The sequence below is a fragment of the Nyctibius grandis genome, chromosome 5, assembly GCF_013368605.1.
Source record: "Nyctibius grandis isolate bNycGra1 chromosome 5, bNycGra1.pri, whole genome shotgun sequence".
Taxonomy (NCBI): domain Eukaryota; kingdom Metazoa; phylum Chordata; class Aves; order Nyctibiiformes; family Nyctibiidae; genus Nyctibius; species Nyctibius grandis.
The window spans coordinates 72,068,649-72,085,662 of NC_090662.1; the positions used below are offsets into that span (position 1 = coordinate 72,068,649).

The following is a 17,014-nucleotide window of genomic DNA, read 5'->3' on the forward strand; positions in this document are numbered from 1 at the left end:
CAGACTTCTCATTGCCCATTGTTCAGCTGCCTCAGAAGGTATTGCAAGAGTCGCAGCTCTTCATCTGCTTCCCCCAGGGAGCCTCGACTCAGCAGACCTTGTCCACCTCGCTTTCATCAGGACCACCTGCACTCTATCCTCAGGTTACAGGAGCAAACCCTTCCAGAATTTGTCTACTTTTTATAAGTCTTCCCTTGCACTTAAAGGGGAGCCTTGCTCTTAGACTTGCTCCATGTGGTTCTAAGTATTAGCATTTATGGGGGTGTCTTTCCCCCAAGTCAGTAGTATACTAGGATCTCTTTAATGTACCAGGTTGCAATGAAATAATGAGGCATCAACAACCGCTTGGTCTGTGTTCAGCTTTGGCTGGAATACTGATAGGGTAACTTTTGTGTTAAGGGTAACAAATGGTCAGTGTTCCTCCTGGGACTAGTTGTTCTTTTGGCAAGAGAGAGCTGGAGTACCAAATTGGCTTTTAAACAATGGGTTTAATGAAATGTATCTTCTCCACAGTTTGAATCAGCAGTGATAGTAAAACTTGCTTTGTATTTTTGTTCCTGCTGCTTAGCCATTTAATGAGAATGTGTTATTTGAAGTTGAACTTTCGTATGATGTTTCGTTAGACAACAACAAGGTTAATTTGGTGGCTGTCCAAAATGCAAGAGCTTTTTCTAGGCTTGGGGGAAGAAAGTGGGAAGAGAGGAATGGAAGGAGCTGTATTATGTATGTGTACATGGATTTGGAAATGTACTTGCAGGATCATTAAAGGAACGAAACAAGCTGAGTAGTAAATTAGTGGCACAAACAGCTGTTGCTAATAGGTATTGCTTCCTTGTAAGCCTAGAATATGGTGTCCTTTTTAAAAAGCAAAATTTGAGGGCTGAAGCTTGATTTGGAGGTATACGTTTTATCAGCATCTATGGTATTTGCAGTTGCAATAGTCAGTAACACATTCGTACACTGTGACTGTGAGGTGTATGTGTATATACATTATGTCTGCACTTGTAGTTTGAAACTTTTCATAAGTTATTTCTTGTGAAAAGAGGTTTTACTTTAAGTAGACTTTTCTCTTACTCCTGTCCTTGGAATTAGGGGCTCTGATGTTTTAGTTATTGGAGTAATAGCAGCTTTGGGATTTGTGTGAAGGAACAAATCTTTGCTTTTTGTGGTAAGATGAAGAACTAAGTATTTAAGGCTTTCTGTATGGGATAATAAAGGTGTTTTACTAAAGCTGAAACAGCTTTAATCACTAGTCTAATAGATAGTAATTTCTGTGCTGTAGGAGAACTTGTGGAGTGAAGCTGCTATGTAAGAAGTTTGAAAATCACTTGGGGATTGTTTCTGCATAAGCCACCTTTGAAGTATAGGAGATGACTGCTGGTGGATGTAAAATACATCTGGAAAACACAATAAGGAATCATTATTATTTTACAGAATATAAATTTTGGGATCTTTTGTCTAATTCATTAAAGGATCAGAATTTGAAGCACAAACTGAGTCAATGTGAACAGATGTTAACAGCAGTGGGATATAGCACACGTTTAGATCCTAGCCAATAAGGGCCTCAAGCTTCTAAAACAGCAAAGAAAAAAATGGTTCTTTTCATTGGCATTCTGCTTTCCCCAAAGTTTCTATAATTAAAAAAGCATGTAATTTTAATAAACTTGTTAGTAATAAGCTTCTACAAGCTAAACGAACACAGCATTAAGCAATTTTAATAGATGTTTCTGGTATGATACATACATACCAGATATGATTCTTAAAAAAGGCAGTTCACCAAAGTGGTGCATGCTCAGGGAACTCATCTGGAGGTCTTTGTCTAGTTGTCTTACAGGATCTGGTAAAGAAATATAATGGTCACAAAAATAACAGTGAAAATCCTGGGATCTGATAAAAAAATGTCAGCGACAAAAATAATAATGAAAATCCATTCCATTTTCCTCTACATCTTCCACGTTCATTTGTATGCCACTCATCCTTTTTTTTTTTTGGTTGTTGTTGCTTATTCATTCAAAAATGCTATCTTAGCTAGAATGTGGATCCCCAGATTCTTCAATATCCCGTTCTTGGTAGTGTTTGAATGGTAGTGAGTCTGGAAATGATTTCTAGCTTGTATTTTGACATGCCTCTCAAAGAGAACTCTTAACATGTACATGTACTGGATACTTTGTTATTGGTTTAGAATTCTGTATATCTTTGATTTTATTTTTTTTTTAAACAGATAATTTTATTGCCTTCTAGCCTCCTTCTGTCCCCACACCTAACTGTGTTTAGAACATGTGTAAAGGTAAAACACAATGCCTCTATTTCCAGTTATCATACCAAGGCATCCTGCTCTTAAAGCATCATCAGTGGAAGAAGAAGCTGGTAGGCTGATCTGTCTCATGTTGAGGGGCATGTGGGTTGCAAAGACTTTCTGTATTGGTTGTTCTGGAAGACTTAAAATGGAGTTCAGTACTTTTTCCAGATTTCTCTGCTTTGTTCTGGTTGTCATAGTGGAATTTGGCCCAAGACTAGCTGTCCGAAGGGACAGCTAGAAACCTATTCCAACCAGATCATTCCAAGCAGAAATTATTTTAACTGCCTGCTGCAGAAACCATAGGGTTTTTTAAGCTGATTCTATTTTTTTTTTTTACCTCCAGACACAGGTGCAAGGCCAGTCAGCCTCAAGCAGTGCATCAGTGCCATCCCAGCCTGCCCAACACACTCAGCAGGTAAGATCACAGTCCCTAAACCCAGGACTAAAATTCTTTTAGTATAGGATTTTTATGACTCTGTAAGAGCAAATGACTACCTCTGTCCTGTCTTCAACCCATAGTTTTGGACAAAAGTAAAGGAATCCTATGGTTCTCACCCAGTCTAACATGCTGTGAGATTAACGTCATTGACTTTCTGAAATTTTTTAGAATCATATTAATGCTTGTTTTCACGTGTCTGTGTTCCCCAACTTCCACCTGAGCTTGCAGTGGAGGTCCCATTCAAGGGGAGACACATCAGGATTTGCAAGTTGGACTGGCTAGACAGTCAGACTTCATTCTCATAACTTCTTCTAACTGGAATACTCTCTTCTGCAACATCCTCTTCTCTTAACTGCCTTTTCTTCCTTCATAGAATCTTCATTCTTGTTTTCACAGGTGAAATAATTCTGTTGCAAGATTTGGTGCTGATAATGGAGTTGTATTAATAATGCTACTAAGTAATTGCTAAAGCTTAATTGACTCAGCATATTCAGAAGAACCACTGATGTCACTTATGAGGGAGTAAAAGTAGAATTTCAATAGGATATGCTTTAAAAACTTCTGTGGGGGGGAAAAAATAGCTTCTGCCTCTTTTCCTTACTACAGAATGCACAGCAGCCAGCCTCTTCCCAACAGCCTGGACAATACCAGCTGCAGCAGCCATCAGTTTCTGCTGGCGCCACTCCCACACAAACTGTCTCTCAAACTCAAACTTCACAGATTATGCCAATGCCTCAGGCAGCAGCTGGGACACAGGTAAACAAAATTCTTCTTTCTAGAAGAAGATTTTTTCTTCTTCACAGCTGGCAAATTCAACATGCTGCTACTTTCACTTTTGTCATCTTTTCTAATGGTTCCAAAACATTCATCCAGATAATAGTATTCTTAGTGTACTACAACTGTCAATTTTTTTGGAAAATAGGTTGGAAACTTTCTTTCACGTGTGGCAGTCATGAGCAATTTGAGGGAGGGATAGCACTTCCATGCACAAAGATTTTTAAATTGTCAAAAATATCATGAAGCATACTGATGAACAGTATATTATGAATGGATTTTCAGGAACTTGTCATTTCTCTGCTTCCCATACGCTGTCTATCTTCTGCACCATTTTGTGTGTAAAACATGTTCACTTATTCAGGTAGTGAACCATAAGGACTGCCTTCTCCACTCTGTCATCTTTCTTATTCAGCTCTTCTCCTTTACCCCCTGGTCAAGAAGCTTCTGTTACTGAGTATTACTTCATTTTGGCTCATATCTCTATCTTGAACATGTGAGCCTTGATTTTGTTTTTAAAATTGTTGTTTTGTTGCTTGTTCATCTAAACTGCCTTTCCAGTTGCATCGTTTGCTGGCTTTAATTGACATATCCCCTGCCATTCTCTGAGTGCTGGCACAGTGGCTTTTAGTTCTCCGTTGCTTTAGTCCCCATACCCAAAGCTGACAGATTTGTTGAAAGATTTGCTGTTCTTTCCTGTAAGAAGACAGGCTTGGCTCTGGGGACAGAGTTGAGGGGAATTCAATTCTGTTTATGCACAAGTCTGTGCTTCAGGGTATTCGAACGCTGCTCTTTCACCCTCTGTGGGTGTCTGTTTCAAGAGCCTGTTGAGTTCTTCAGGGGAAGTGTTGTGAAGTGAGGACCTTTTGGAACTCCAGCCAACTTCCCAGCCACTCTGCCAACTGTGCTCCCCACCCGCTTTAACAGAGTGCTGTAACTTGAATAATTCTTTCTTTGACTAATGCGTAAAAATTCTGCTTTCTGCAACCCTGCTTAAAAAAAAAAAAAAATCTATCTCTATTTTCTTTACCTCCCCAGCTTCCTGTTTCCCCACCAGTGTCGATCATCCAAGGCGAGCCTCAGTTACCTGTTGCAGCACCTTCTCTCCCTCAGCCTTCAATTGCCCCATCAGTCCCCATTGGCTCTCATTTTGTACCCATGGGACAGCCCTTGCCAACTTCCATGGTTCCCCAGTTCTCAGTCTCTCAGTTGCCTGTAGCACCTCCTCATGTGTCAGTAGCTCAGCCAGGTTTCCAGTCACTGCCCATTTCAATGCCAGCTGGCATGAATCAGCCATTGCTCACGCTGGCAACATCTGCTGTGGCAACCGCTGTCCCTGTAGGATCAACCGTTGTCCCTAGCCAGCTTCCCACACTGATGCAGCCTGTGGCTCAGTTGCCCAGCCAGGTTCTCCCGCAGCTCCTGCAGCCGGCTGTCCATTCCGTGGGATTGCCAGTCAGCATTGGACAAGCTGCTGAAGCTTCGCTTCCTGCTGGAGAGGCTCTTTACCAGGTATCGTTGCAAGCCAGCAGAGCTCTTCTCCACGTTTTTACATGTCCACTTCTTGTAAGAGAGCCATTAAGCCACGAAGATGAGTTCTGTTGTGTGGCAAAGGAATATTTTAAGGAGGGGTAAAAAAAAAAAAGCCCTTGGACACTGTTGTGTTTTGAGTTTTTCATATTTGGCAATGGAATTTGTCTAAAATGACAGAATCATAGTGCAGGACTTTGGTCAACCACTGTGTGAAAGAGGACAGCTATATATCAAAGAGATTTGTCAACTTGGAAAAAAAATCCAAAAAATTGTGATTTTTAAAAAGGAGGGATGTGTGTTGGAAGGAAAATCAATGGCAGCATATTTAGCAATGTCAGTATTTCATTCAAAGTCCGGGAAGGGAGGTGGGGAGGGGGGACACATGGATTTTCTAGAAATAAGGCAGACTGCATGGATCTTGAACATGACGTAAGTACCTGATGCTAGTCATTACATACTTAACTGTTGGGCACAGACTGCTTCAGCTACTTTGCGCGATCGCTGTAAAAATGGCAATCTGAATAGTGACAAAAATAGTGACTAAGCATATGATTGTTCTAGAACAAAAACTGTATAGATGTAGAAATATCTGTGCTGGGATTATAAGGAGTGCTGTAGAACAGAAACTGTGTGTAGGAATGTTCCTTCGTTCCTGGGTCAGCTCATTGTGAGAGGATAGGAAGAACACGAGTGTTTTTGCTATTACTCCTAAGAATCAGCAGCAGCTGTCTAACATGTTCTGAGCAGCAGTTGTTCAGCCTGAAAATTCTTGAAACTCATTTCAAGTCTCAGACCTTAAAATATTAAGCCAAATAGGCAACTGCAAGAGTTGGGAGATGAAGATTGTTTCGCCTAAGACTTGGAACTTTCAGTGGGAATTTGCTTGTTCAAGCATGGTGACTCTCAAGCTGAGCTTTGGCTACGTGAGCAGTTTGCTCTGCTTCTCTGGGAAGATAATCTTTGGGAGTGCTTGAACAAGTACGGAAGGTTGGAACGTGCCCCTGAGACTGATAATTTTTTTAAAATCTCGTTTCCTAATTAGCTCCGACATTCACTAACTTAACTCCCTCATTTCTGTTACAGGGCTTCCCATCTCGGCTGCCACCTCAATACCCAGGCGACTCAAATGTTGCACCTTCCTCTGCTGTGGCCTCCGTTAGCATTCCTTCTGCCGTAATGTCCCCTCCCTTACCTGCAGATGCAATGGCTCAGCCAGGCTATCTTGCTCCTGTTGTGCAGCCGTATGTGGAGCAGAATGTTTTAGGTCCCATGGGCAGCCTAGGAGGACAGGTTCAAGTGCCCCAGCCTACAGTGAGTTTAGCACAACAGGCCTCGTCGGCCTCCTCACAGCAGGCAGTTTTGGAGGTAAATATGTTGAATATAATGTAACAATACATTTAGGGTGTTTGAATCCTGCAACAGCGTATGTGTGTGGGGAACTAATCCCTTCCATGCTTGTCTTCAGTTGGAAATTAATATTTCAAATGACCTTTTTCTTACAGCAGAATGTCATGCCAATGTGGGGACCTTGTTGCCACTGGCTGTTCTGTTGGGAAGTGAGTGTGCATCCTGCAGGCAAAAACCTGTTAACACTTCACTTCTTGCTAGTATTGTAGAACATTTTTGTCATATCAAAGACAAACTGCAACCAGTAGCCTTTGAGAATCTGTCATTATGCCTATTCCCTGCAGCATTGTTCTTACTAGGGAGAATTTGAATTGTCTTTGTGTTCTGCATTGGCTTGCCTTTTGCACACTCTGTTAGTAAGACTGTAGCTGCATGGCAAACTGTAGTGACACGTAGCAGTAGAAAGGATGGCTGATTTCCTCTCCCCACCCCTCCCCAGATGATGATTTGCTTCGCTGCAGTTTGCTCGAGAATCTTTTGTAAATTAGAGCTGTCTAGATGCCAGCTGTTTGAAGTTCTAAAAAGGTAGTGCTTTTTTGGCTTTACAACTGATTTGGGAGGAAACACTGAAGACTACTGAGTTACTTGAAAAGGAACAGTATTCTTTGGAGGGCTTATTGATGTCTGTTTCTATCCATAGGGTACTCAGGGAGTCTCACAGACTGCTCCTTCAGAGACTCTTCCAGCAACACAGCCTGCTCAGTCTACCCCTTTGGCTTCCTCTATGGATAGGTAAGCATTGTTTTCTTTTCACTAAACTGAATTTCAATTTCATGTGTTAGATTATTCTTCCTTGGGTGATCTTTAGGTATCTTTTTTCACTAGGGATATTTTTTTTCACTGAGGGTGTTCTTGAGGATGTGAGAAAATAAACTTCCTAGAGGAAAAATAGGCTTATGAGAGTTGGAATAAGTTTTGTTTTATAGCAGGGTATGGAGGGAGTAAACAGGACTGTGTATAGTGGTTTAACTTCTAATCTTTATTTGCCATGCCAAATGGATCATAAGGGATGTTTTTCTGTTCTTTTGGCACTTAAACAGAATTCAAACTCCAAATAGCTTGAAAACATATTCAGAAGATATATTTGTACAACTCAGTTTGCAAGAGTTGCGTAGCTAGATAATTACTATTAGAATTGCTATTGAAGCAACCCTAAGTGTTGACAGGACTCTTCTCCCCTACTCCATGATTAACAGGCATCTACTGCTATCCAGAAGAGAATACCATCTGGTAGGGTAAACTGTATTGTTGCGGTTATGGATATTAGTGTAAAGTTGCTTTTTTTTTTTTTTAGTGCTCATTCTGATGTTGCCTCAGGATTGAGTGATGGCAACGAGAATGTTCCAGCTTCTAGCGGAAGGCATGAAGGGAGGACTACTAAACGTCATATGCGGAGGTCTGTCCGCAGTCGCTCTCGCCATGAGAAGACTACTAGGCCGAAACTGAGAATTCTAAATGTGAGTATTTTTTTATTTTGGTGACAATTTGGTTGTGATGATGCATTTTTTTTGTGCTCCAAAATTTTCCTTTCTTTTGAGCAATGCGTCTTGTGTGGTCTTGTCCTGTCCATTCCACTCCCCGCCCCCCACGAGCACACAAGCTGTCTAGTGTATTTCTGCTGCTTCTGGAGTCAGTGTTCCAAACATCATCTATTAAAAGCTTTTTGGAACATTGATATGGCAAAATTGGCTTGCTTAGCCACCAGCGATTCCACAGACTGTTCCAGAATATTTGATTTAGCCTTACTAGTAACGCTAGGCCAGTGACGTCACCTGTAAGCTAGAAAGAAACAAGGGGACATCAGGAGTTTTAGAGAAAAGTGTAGACAAGGTGAGCTTGGAGGTTTGAGTAATTGGCAGATCCTCAGAAAAAATGATGCTGTACATAGCGCCATTTATTAAACTGGAAAGAGAGAATGTGTTTGTGTTAGAGCAGTACCGTTGGTTTGTCTCTGTGAGCTTTAAAGCACAAGTCTTACATTCTCTTGCTTTTGGTTTGAACTATTGTTTTCTTTGCTTTAGGTTTCAAATAAAGGTGATCGGGTAGTGGAATGCCAGCTGGAGACACACAATCGGAAAATGGTTACTTTCAAATTTGATTTGGATGGTGACAACCCTGAGGAAATAGCTTCAATTATGGTAAGATATATTTTAGAGATGAAGAATTGAATCCAATCTTAATCACTATAGTAATAAGCAGTCTGATTCTCATATGTGTTTCAGAATTGCTCTTCCATGTAGCATGGCCTGTGCTCACCTTATTGGTACGCAAGCACAACTAGAGACCCCGGGCAGAGTGGTATACCAAATTGGCAGTTAATATCATGTGCTCAGTTCACATGAAAATTTGTGTGAGTTTTTACATTAGAATTGTGGTTTTATCAAGTAAATCTGCTTTTGGTTTTTTGCAATCTAATTTTCTGAAAAACTCGGACAACTTTTTGAAAGCACCAGGTTAAACAAATTCTGTTTGCTTTTCTCAGAGCAAACTTTGCTAGATCTTTAAAACTCACGCTTAAGCTTTGAGTTTTTTTGCTGCTGTTCGCAACTGAAATGGCAAGATTCTGGCCTTAAAGTAAGGAATGGGAATCACTTTCTGGTTTCTGAAAGTCAATAATGACTGACGCTGCTTTTGACTTTCTCAAAGGAAGAAACCTCTCCATTCTATGTGTAACGGTCAAGAATATAAAAGAACTTTAAATGCATTTAAATGAGAGTACTGTGTAGCATGGAATAGAACGTCCTCCTCCTTTTTTTTTTTAATTTTAACTCTTATCCCTGGGCTGGTACAGTCTGAATGAAACTGAGATTGTTTTAGTGTTACTGAAATGAGAGGGGATGACAAAAAGCAGTACCTTTTGCCAGCTTCTTAGGCACCTGTGCAGTATTTGTCTTTTAGCTTAGAGAGGTGGCAGAATAATAGGTGGTGTGTGATGGACTCACACTCATCAAAAGCAAGCAAATCGGTGACATGGGAGAAATTATCTCTTTGCCACTCATGGCTTTCCAAGAAAGAGGAAGAATTTGGTTCTTGGCTATGTATGTGTATTGGCAGTGTAAACAAGTCAGTAACATGAAGTCATGTGCCAGGAAATATGGAGAGAATACGCAGATATTTTTGCCTCATAACTAAAGTGATCCTATGGAGGAATAAGAAGAGTATGGTTGATTTAAAAACAAACACAAACCCGAAAACTAACCAAACAAACAAAAAAAAAGGCAAAAAACCCAAACCAAGCAAAATACAATACAAAACAAAAAAAATCCAAAACAAACCAAAAAAACCCTAAACAAAAAACCCCTAAACAACAAAAAATGCAGGTATTTGAAGATTAGTAGAGGCAAAATAAGTGAACTGTGCATCCAAAATGCTGTCACATAGTTGAAACTGTGCAACCTAATTTAGATAACTGAATCTGGAACTTTGTGCTCATTGGTTTCATGTTGAATGTTGAGGAAAATTTTGATGTAAGAGTTTCTGGTTTCCTTTTAACCAGGATACTGTTAGGCATACCCCATATGGGTATCTGTTGTTGCTCAGCTCAGAGCACTGAAGGTTTCTTTAACTAGTAAGTATTCTGCATTGCAAAGGCTGATATAAGCACATCATGCTTCTCTTTCCTTTTTCTGAACCAGCATCCCAGAAACTTGGTGTAAAAACAATGTCTCGGGCTTTTACCTCTAAGGCACTTTCTCTGTCTTTCCCAGCAGAGATAATGTGACTGACAGCTTTACTTCTGTTTCATAGACTGTCTCTGAGAGTTTTACCATGCATTATTTCAGGAAACAGAATTTTCTTATGGGTCAGACCAAACTAAGAATGTCTTTAAGAGCCAACTATACTTGTTTAAGCTTGTTTCCTCCAACATAAGCAGCAGAATGTATTTTTATAAAGTAATACAATGTATTGAAACTAGACAGACTGAACCATCTTCCTCTTCCCTTGTAGGGAACCTAATTACTACTTCCTTTACCTACCTTAGCCAGACTTCAGTGAGTTGGTGATGTGCAGGAGTAGAAGTTCTATATGGCATGGCAAAATTCTCAGTTTTTTTGTTTTTGTATTTATAGTTTCCTTTAATTGTGGCTCTTAATGTACATTACATTGGGTATGAGGAACTGCAGTAAGATAAGTCTGCTAGTTTTAATTTTCACTGTGCTAAGCAAAGATTGAGGTGACAGTTTGAAGAAGTGAGATTGAATGTTGTTCCACAGCAAAGAGTAAACCAGGGCAAATACTTCTGTGCTGGAGATAATTTTAGAAACAATTGTTTTTCTCTAAGCTGTCACCATCTTTATCTTGTGTATAAGAACAGTGAAGGGAGGACAAACAGTAACACCAAAAGTAAATTATAGTTATTCAATATGTAGTTTTGAAATATTTTGTGGAAAATTATTGTTGCTTTGTTCTCTTCACAGGTGCAGAATGAGTTTATTTTAGCAACTGAGAGAGACTCATTTGTAGAACAAGTACGAGAGATTATTGAGAAAGCAGATGAAATGCTAAGTGAGGATGTAAGTGTGGAGCCAGAAGGTGATCAGGGTTTGGAGAGTATGCGGACAAAAGATGATGGCTTCTTTCCAGGGTCACAGGTATGTAAAGGACAGATTGCCTTAGCTATTTGTACTTCCATTTCGGGTGGTATGGTTTTGTGAGTAGAGCTAGCTAGAAACTTGAAACTTTATTTACTGAGAAATATCAAAGCTTAAAAATTAAAAGAAAAGACAGAGACAGCTTCAAATCGGGGTGAGAGCCTAAAATTAATTTAGAAAGCTAAATAATGTAGACATTTTGCTTTTTTGGCATGTCCTAGTGCTTCTGAAGCTGCTGAGTCTCCTAACAGCCCACTAAGCAGACAATCTTAAATGCTGAGGCTTCTTGGATTTTAGGTTATTGTGAGGCAGGACACTAAAACCCCCGTGTGCTGCCTGTGCTGCTCCCAGAACTAGTTTGACACATCCATTTATCTGCGGAATGTGTAAGGAAATCAGTTGGACTGCCTGTTAACAAAAGAGTATTTAGATCAATTTGTTATATTGACAGTCACTAAACTAAGAAGGTCTAAAAGCACTGGAGCTGACATTTATCTGGGCAGAATTCCACCAGTTTGGTAATGGTGCTTGGGTCCAAGGTACTGCTTACCTTAAATGCCCACATTCAGTAAGCTAGCATTTTAAGAACTATCTTGGGGGTTTCTGATTCAGAATAGAACTTTAAATTTTATCTTACTTTACAGAAATTAGAGTTCAAACAGCCAGATCCTACATCTTCCATGCCACAAAGAATAGGTAAGTCTTTTGTGATTTTTTTCAACAGTTACCTTTTCTGTTTCAGCGGATGGGCGCAGCCAGGTTTTTATTTTGTATGATGGAGTGCGCATTCCATATTGCAGGTTATGTATTTAGTTACAACCCTGTATCACTAAATGTCTAACTTCTTTCCGTTTAGGGGTTCCTCCTAGCTCCTTTACCCAGGTTGTCCATTCTGCAGGAAGACGGTTTATTGTCAGCCCTGTCCCTGAGAGTCGGTTAAAAGAGCAGGGCTTTTTCACATCTCCCATTCCTGGAGGAAGTGAAACTTCAGATATGGGTAAGTTATCTAAACTCTTAAAATCAGATGGTTAAGACATGCTCATCAAAACTGTGAAGTTAATTAACTAAACTGTTCCGAAGCACCTCTTAAAATACTTGAGGAAGTAAGGAAGTGTCTGTGCTGGTAAGAAGTGATTATAATTTGGGTGATACTATGCAGGATTCTCAGGGGAAAAAAATATTGATGGGCTGTCTGCAAGACCCTGAAACCTTAATTCTGTATTTTGTTGTAAGCCTGGATTTGTATTTTTTTTAATTATGCTGAGAGGTAAATGTGATCTTAGTCTACCAACAGACAATAATACTTGTAATGAACTTCTTGAGGTGGACCCACATTTTTCTGTTCTTCCAGTTGCTGCATCTCCACTACATGGTCCTGGAATGAATCTCTCCCACTCGGCATCATCCCTGAGCTTGCAGCAAGCTTTTTCTGAGATGGCGCATGCTCAAATGACAGAAGGACCTAGTACAGCTCCTCCAGTATTCAATCAAACAGTACCACCATTTCCACCTGCACTTTCTACCATGGCGGGCAGTGGTGCATCTCCTGTATCTGTGGCAGCTGCTTCAATGTCTCTTCCCTCCAGCACAGGCGTTTCTCTTCCAGGATCTGTTACTTTGCCTTCAGAAAGTGCAGCTGTTGGAGTTGCACCAAGTGCAAGTGTGCCAAGCTCTATTTCTCCACCTCCAGCCTCACGATCTGGACAGCAATTGACTGGTGTCGCTTCCAGTGTGAGCGCTCCTTCTTCTTTCTCCTTATCTACCACATCCCAGCCTGCTCAGCCAGTAACTGGGGACATTGCCGCCAGTATCAGCACACAGTCTTCTTTGGCACTGCCATCTACCCAGGTTCCTGGTGTCACTGGTATTGGTGTTGTTGCACCAGCTGTGACATCTCAGTCTACTACTCAGATTGTAAGTAGTATGGCAGCACCACAGACATCTGTTGACCTGTCTCTGGCTCAGAATGTGGCTTTGCAGCTTCCTCAGCTTAGTAGCAGTGGCTCTGTCTCCAGTCTGGCAGAAACAACAGTTTTAAGTGCTCCACAGTCACTACCTGAGAGTGGGCAGTCTATAGATAAATCACAGCTCTGCAATGCAGCTGGCTTATCTCTTCCAATCTCTGCACCTTTATCATCCTCAGTAGCAACAAGCATATGTGGCTCAGTCACTCAGCCAGTGATACATCCCTTACTTGTCCCGTCAGGAATTACATCAACACCTGTCCTACCCCAGATTCCAGGTGTGACACCCATGTTGCCCCAGGTTCCCTTACCTGGTGTCTTACCACAACCAGTTACTAACTTGCCTGCAGTACAGCAAACTTTGATACACAGCCAGCCTCAACCAGCTCCACTACCCAATCAGCCTCATATTCACTGTCTGGAGGCTGATGCTGATGCTCAGTCTAAAGCTCCTGGTATTGATGATATAAAGACCCTGGAAGAAAAGCTACGGTCTCTCTTCAGTGAACATGGTAACGTGGGAACAGCGCATCCATCAGTGTCTCTGGAGACATCATTGGTAATGGAAACTACAGTTATTCCTGGGATACCAACCACTGTTGTTGCACCAACTAAACCCCTGACATCTGTTAGCACTTGTATACCTCCGAGCAGTTTGCCTCTTGGACCAACTGGCTTGCCAGTGCTGACGCCAGTTGCCACTCCTGGGCAAGTGATCACCCCAGTCAGCTATATTTCGGCATCGAGCAGCATTGCAACAGCAGTAGTGAAACCAGGGACCTCTCCTTCAAAACCCCCTCTTAGCAGGGTACCGGTAAGAAATGCAAAATTTGTGTGAATATTCCAAGTATTGTAGGAAACAGCTACCTTGAGCAGAATCTCTTTTATAAAGCAAAATATTTATTCAGGCAGAGGTGTCTTCATTTAATGTAATATTGAAAGTTTTATGCTCTGGTTGTTTTTCTGTGTCCCAAGAGGTATTTTATTTTGTTCATGTTGGGGAGAAAAAAAAAAGGCTATAGACACAATTCTATATTGTGTCTCTGAGGGAGCTCTCTAGTGTTGCTCTTAATTTTTCTTACTCCGAAACTACAGAGAGTGAAGCAACTGTGGTTTGTTTTTTTTTTTGTGGGTTGTGGTGGTGGTGTTTCTTCAAAAAGAATTTGGAAGGCTTGCTTTAAATAGCTTTCTATCTTGCCCATGATCACTAGAATGAGGCGGGCTGGTTGTACGTTTCACAAAGTAGTCAGGATACCTTAGCTTTGCTTCTTATCATTAGCCTGTTCTTTGAATGCAAGGGTGAACCCAACTGAAAGTGTGGTAGTTTGGTTTTGTTGGGTTTTTTTGTTGTTGTTTTTGGGGTTTTTCGTTTTTTGTTTTTTTTTTTTTAAAAAAGTCCTCTGCTTATGTGGTGCCTGGATGCTCTCTTCCTTCCAAATGTTAGATTTGTGAAAGCAGAATTTTGAGAAGTTTAAAAGATATCTGGATATATGAAAACAAACTTCAGTTTGTTTACTGAATTGTGCTCTTCAAACAAACACTATTCCATAGAGATAGTAATGACTTACAGTAACAACTTGAGATGTGTTGTGGATTTTGTTACCTGCTCACTAGCCAGAAGTATCAATATGTGAAATTAGACTACCTGTTCTCATTGAAATGGCTCCATGTGTTGGGAGACAGTACATTTGAATATTTTGAACTATGGGTAGACCTTTCCTTTTCAAAGTTAAATGGAAATAGATTGAAGAAACTTTCAGGTGTTCAACAAACCAAAAACCTTAATATTCACTTCTTTTTGTTTCTGTAATGGTTTTTTTATACTCACCAACACTTTGTGTTGGTCTTCTTTAGCCAGCTGTGCTATTAACCAGTTTCAGGCCATTCGAATTGAGCTAATGCTCCTGGCATCTCCATTCATTAGTATTCTTTCCCTTGTACTCTTTATATTCAAACAAAGTAGAAAATTTCTGCCATGGAGGAGTGGGGAATATGTGCCAAGGAAGTTGGGAAGGAAATCTAGACACAGGCATTCATTTATATAGAAATGAAGTTGACAATTAGAAAAGAAGGGTTAGAAAGTAAAAACTGGTATTGGTTCAGGAACAGTTGGAGCAGTTAGAAACCTACTCGCTGCAAACCTGTAATTACAAAGGCTTGGGTTTAAATGTAAGAAATGTTTGGGATTTTTGATGTTAGTTGTGGGAAAGCTACCCCCTCTCTGCAATTTTTACTTATAAATTAGTTTTTTTCCAAAGCTTAATTTTAGTTTACTTTGTTTTTTGAGCTTTAAGGAGCTTATTGCTTTAGTTTTCTGGGGTTTACTAAACTGTGTACATGTGTATTTAATTTTGTTTATGGCCAGCCTGTTAACCTAGACAGTTAATGTGTTTTGACTTGTCTTATGAATTTATTTAAAGTATGTTTTGCCTATGGTTTATAAACTAAATGATCGACTTACCACAGCTTAACAATTCAACCTGCCTCAGAACAGGCAACGTCCATGTGTATGTTCCTAGTGTACAAAAAAGCTGAGGTAATGCAACTTTGCTAGTTCCTGCTGAAACATTTTTGAGAGGATAGGTAATTATGGACTGTATCTCCACGGGGCAGTTATTACTACAATTTGAACCATTAGTTAAGCTATGGTAACATGACTGCAAGCTAGAACTGGTTCTGCTTGTTGAGGACCAATTACACATATCCAGCGGTGCTTGCTGTCATACAAGGGAAGCCAGCTGACCAATGCTGTAACTCATAAGGCTATAATGCATTTCTCAAACTTCAAAGTCATGATCAAGCCTCAAGGTTACAGCTGAGAATAAGAATTGCAAATTGTGTAATGGATCACTTAATTCCTAGAACTTCCCACTTCCCTAACAATGGAAATAACTAACTGGAATGTGCTGTCTGACCTGGCGGGAAGGTTTTGATGCCTCCTTCTAACCTTTCCAGTCTCTCTAACCTCTTCCACATAACCTGGATTACTTCCCCCTACCCACTTGCATGGCCTAGTCATTTTCTGTGGGTCATCAACACCCTTCAGGTTCAAAAAAAGTGATGGATCAAGAGATGGGTGTGAGAGGTCTATAAATCTGCTTCTCAACAAGTGGAGACATCCTCAGGCATGACAGTTTCTGTTCTCAAGTCATATTGATTGGAACAATTTTCCAGAAGCACGTAGCTTGCTGTTGCTAATGGGCAGTTAACATAGATCTGTCATAAAGAGATTGAGTGCATTCTTGCACCCTTTTATAAATAAAGCTTCTTGGAAACTTAATTGCTTTTTGGAAGAATTATTGTAGCATTTCTTGCAGACTTGAAAATAATATCCCCAAGATACTTTACTCCTGGACACAGCAGCTTGTTTAAACTGGAAATTGTGGCCACTCAAAGATAATCTGGATTAAAAAATAAACTAAAAGCAAACAAACAACTTGCCCCAACTTTGTTTTCAAAAATCCCTAAAGACTCTATGCTAACTCTCCAGGAAGGAAGTCTCTACAGAAAAAATTGTTGAGGCTTCTGTTGTATGACATGACTGACTGTAGCTTGGTATCTGATCCTTCTGTTGTTCTGTCTGATGGACTCGCGTTTCCTCTTCATTATCCATAGGTGCTACCAGTAGGTTCTGAACTTCCGGCTGGCACTCCATCCAGTGAGCCGCTGCCACCTTTTCCAGGACCTTCACTAACTCAGGTGCTACATGACTCGCCAGATGTTTTCTGCTGCTTTTCCTATCAAAGAGCATGTTTCGATTAAACTCTTCATTGCATGTTATTAATGTCTGTTTTTCATTTCTTTTGACTGAGTAACCCCTTTTGTGTAACTGTAGCAGTGACCAGAGTCACTTCAGCATTGGATATACAGCTTGCCCTTTGGGGTGCTCTACCCAGTGTGAAGCACAGGAACAATGAATCAGACTTGGGGGTTTTTAGTCTGTTAACCTGAACTGTAGATGGTTTGTTTTTTTTTGGAGAGGAAACAAAAAAGTAACACAGGTGAA

General features: G+C 40.4%; 1 protein-coding gene across 11 annotated transcripts in view; it reads left to right on the forward strand.

The window, feature by feature from the left end:
- Positions 1 to 17,014, forward strand: part of WNK1 (WNK lysine deficient protein kinase 1) — a 111,987-nt gene that overhangs the window by 74,710 nt on the left and 20,263 nt on the right. For 8 of the 11 annotated variants that reach the window (XR_011048287.1, XR_011048288.1, XM_068402374.1 and 5 more), the window contains exons 9-20: positions 2,643 to 2,714; positions 3,345 to 3,494; positions 4,551 to 5,024; positions 6,129 to 6,410; positions 7,093 to 7,184; positions 7,747 to 7,909; positions 8,474 to 8,590; positions 10,871 to 11,044; positions 11,689 to 11,740; positions 11,901 to 12,041; positions 12,396 to 13,822; positions 16,624 to 16,707. Coding sequence is in view for 9 of the 11 variants with exons in the window: in XM_068402374.1 (XP_068258475.1) it covers positions 2,643 to 2,714; positions 3,345 to 3,494; positions 4,551 to 5,024; positions 6,129 to 6,410; positions 7,093 to 7,184; positions 7,747 to 7,909; positions 8,474 to 8,590; positions 10,871 to 11,044; positions 11,689 to 11,740; positions 11,901 to 12,041; positions 12,396 to 13,822; positions 16,624 to 16,707 (3,228 nt within the window). In the remaining 2 variants the exon portion in view is untranslated. The remainder of the gene's footprint in view (positions 1 to 2,642; positions 2,715 to 3,344; positions 3,495 to 4,550; positions 5,025 to 6,128; positions 6,411 to 7,092; positions 7,185 to 7,746; positions 7,910 to 8,473; positions 8,591 to 10,870; positions 11,045 to 11,688; positions 11,741 to 11,900; positions 12,042 to 12,395; positions 13,823 to 16,623; positions 16,708 to 17,014) is intronic. The other 3 variants (XM_068402378.1, XM_068402381.1, XM_068402382.1) reach the window with 3 other exon arrangements.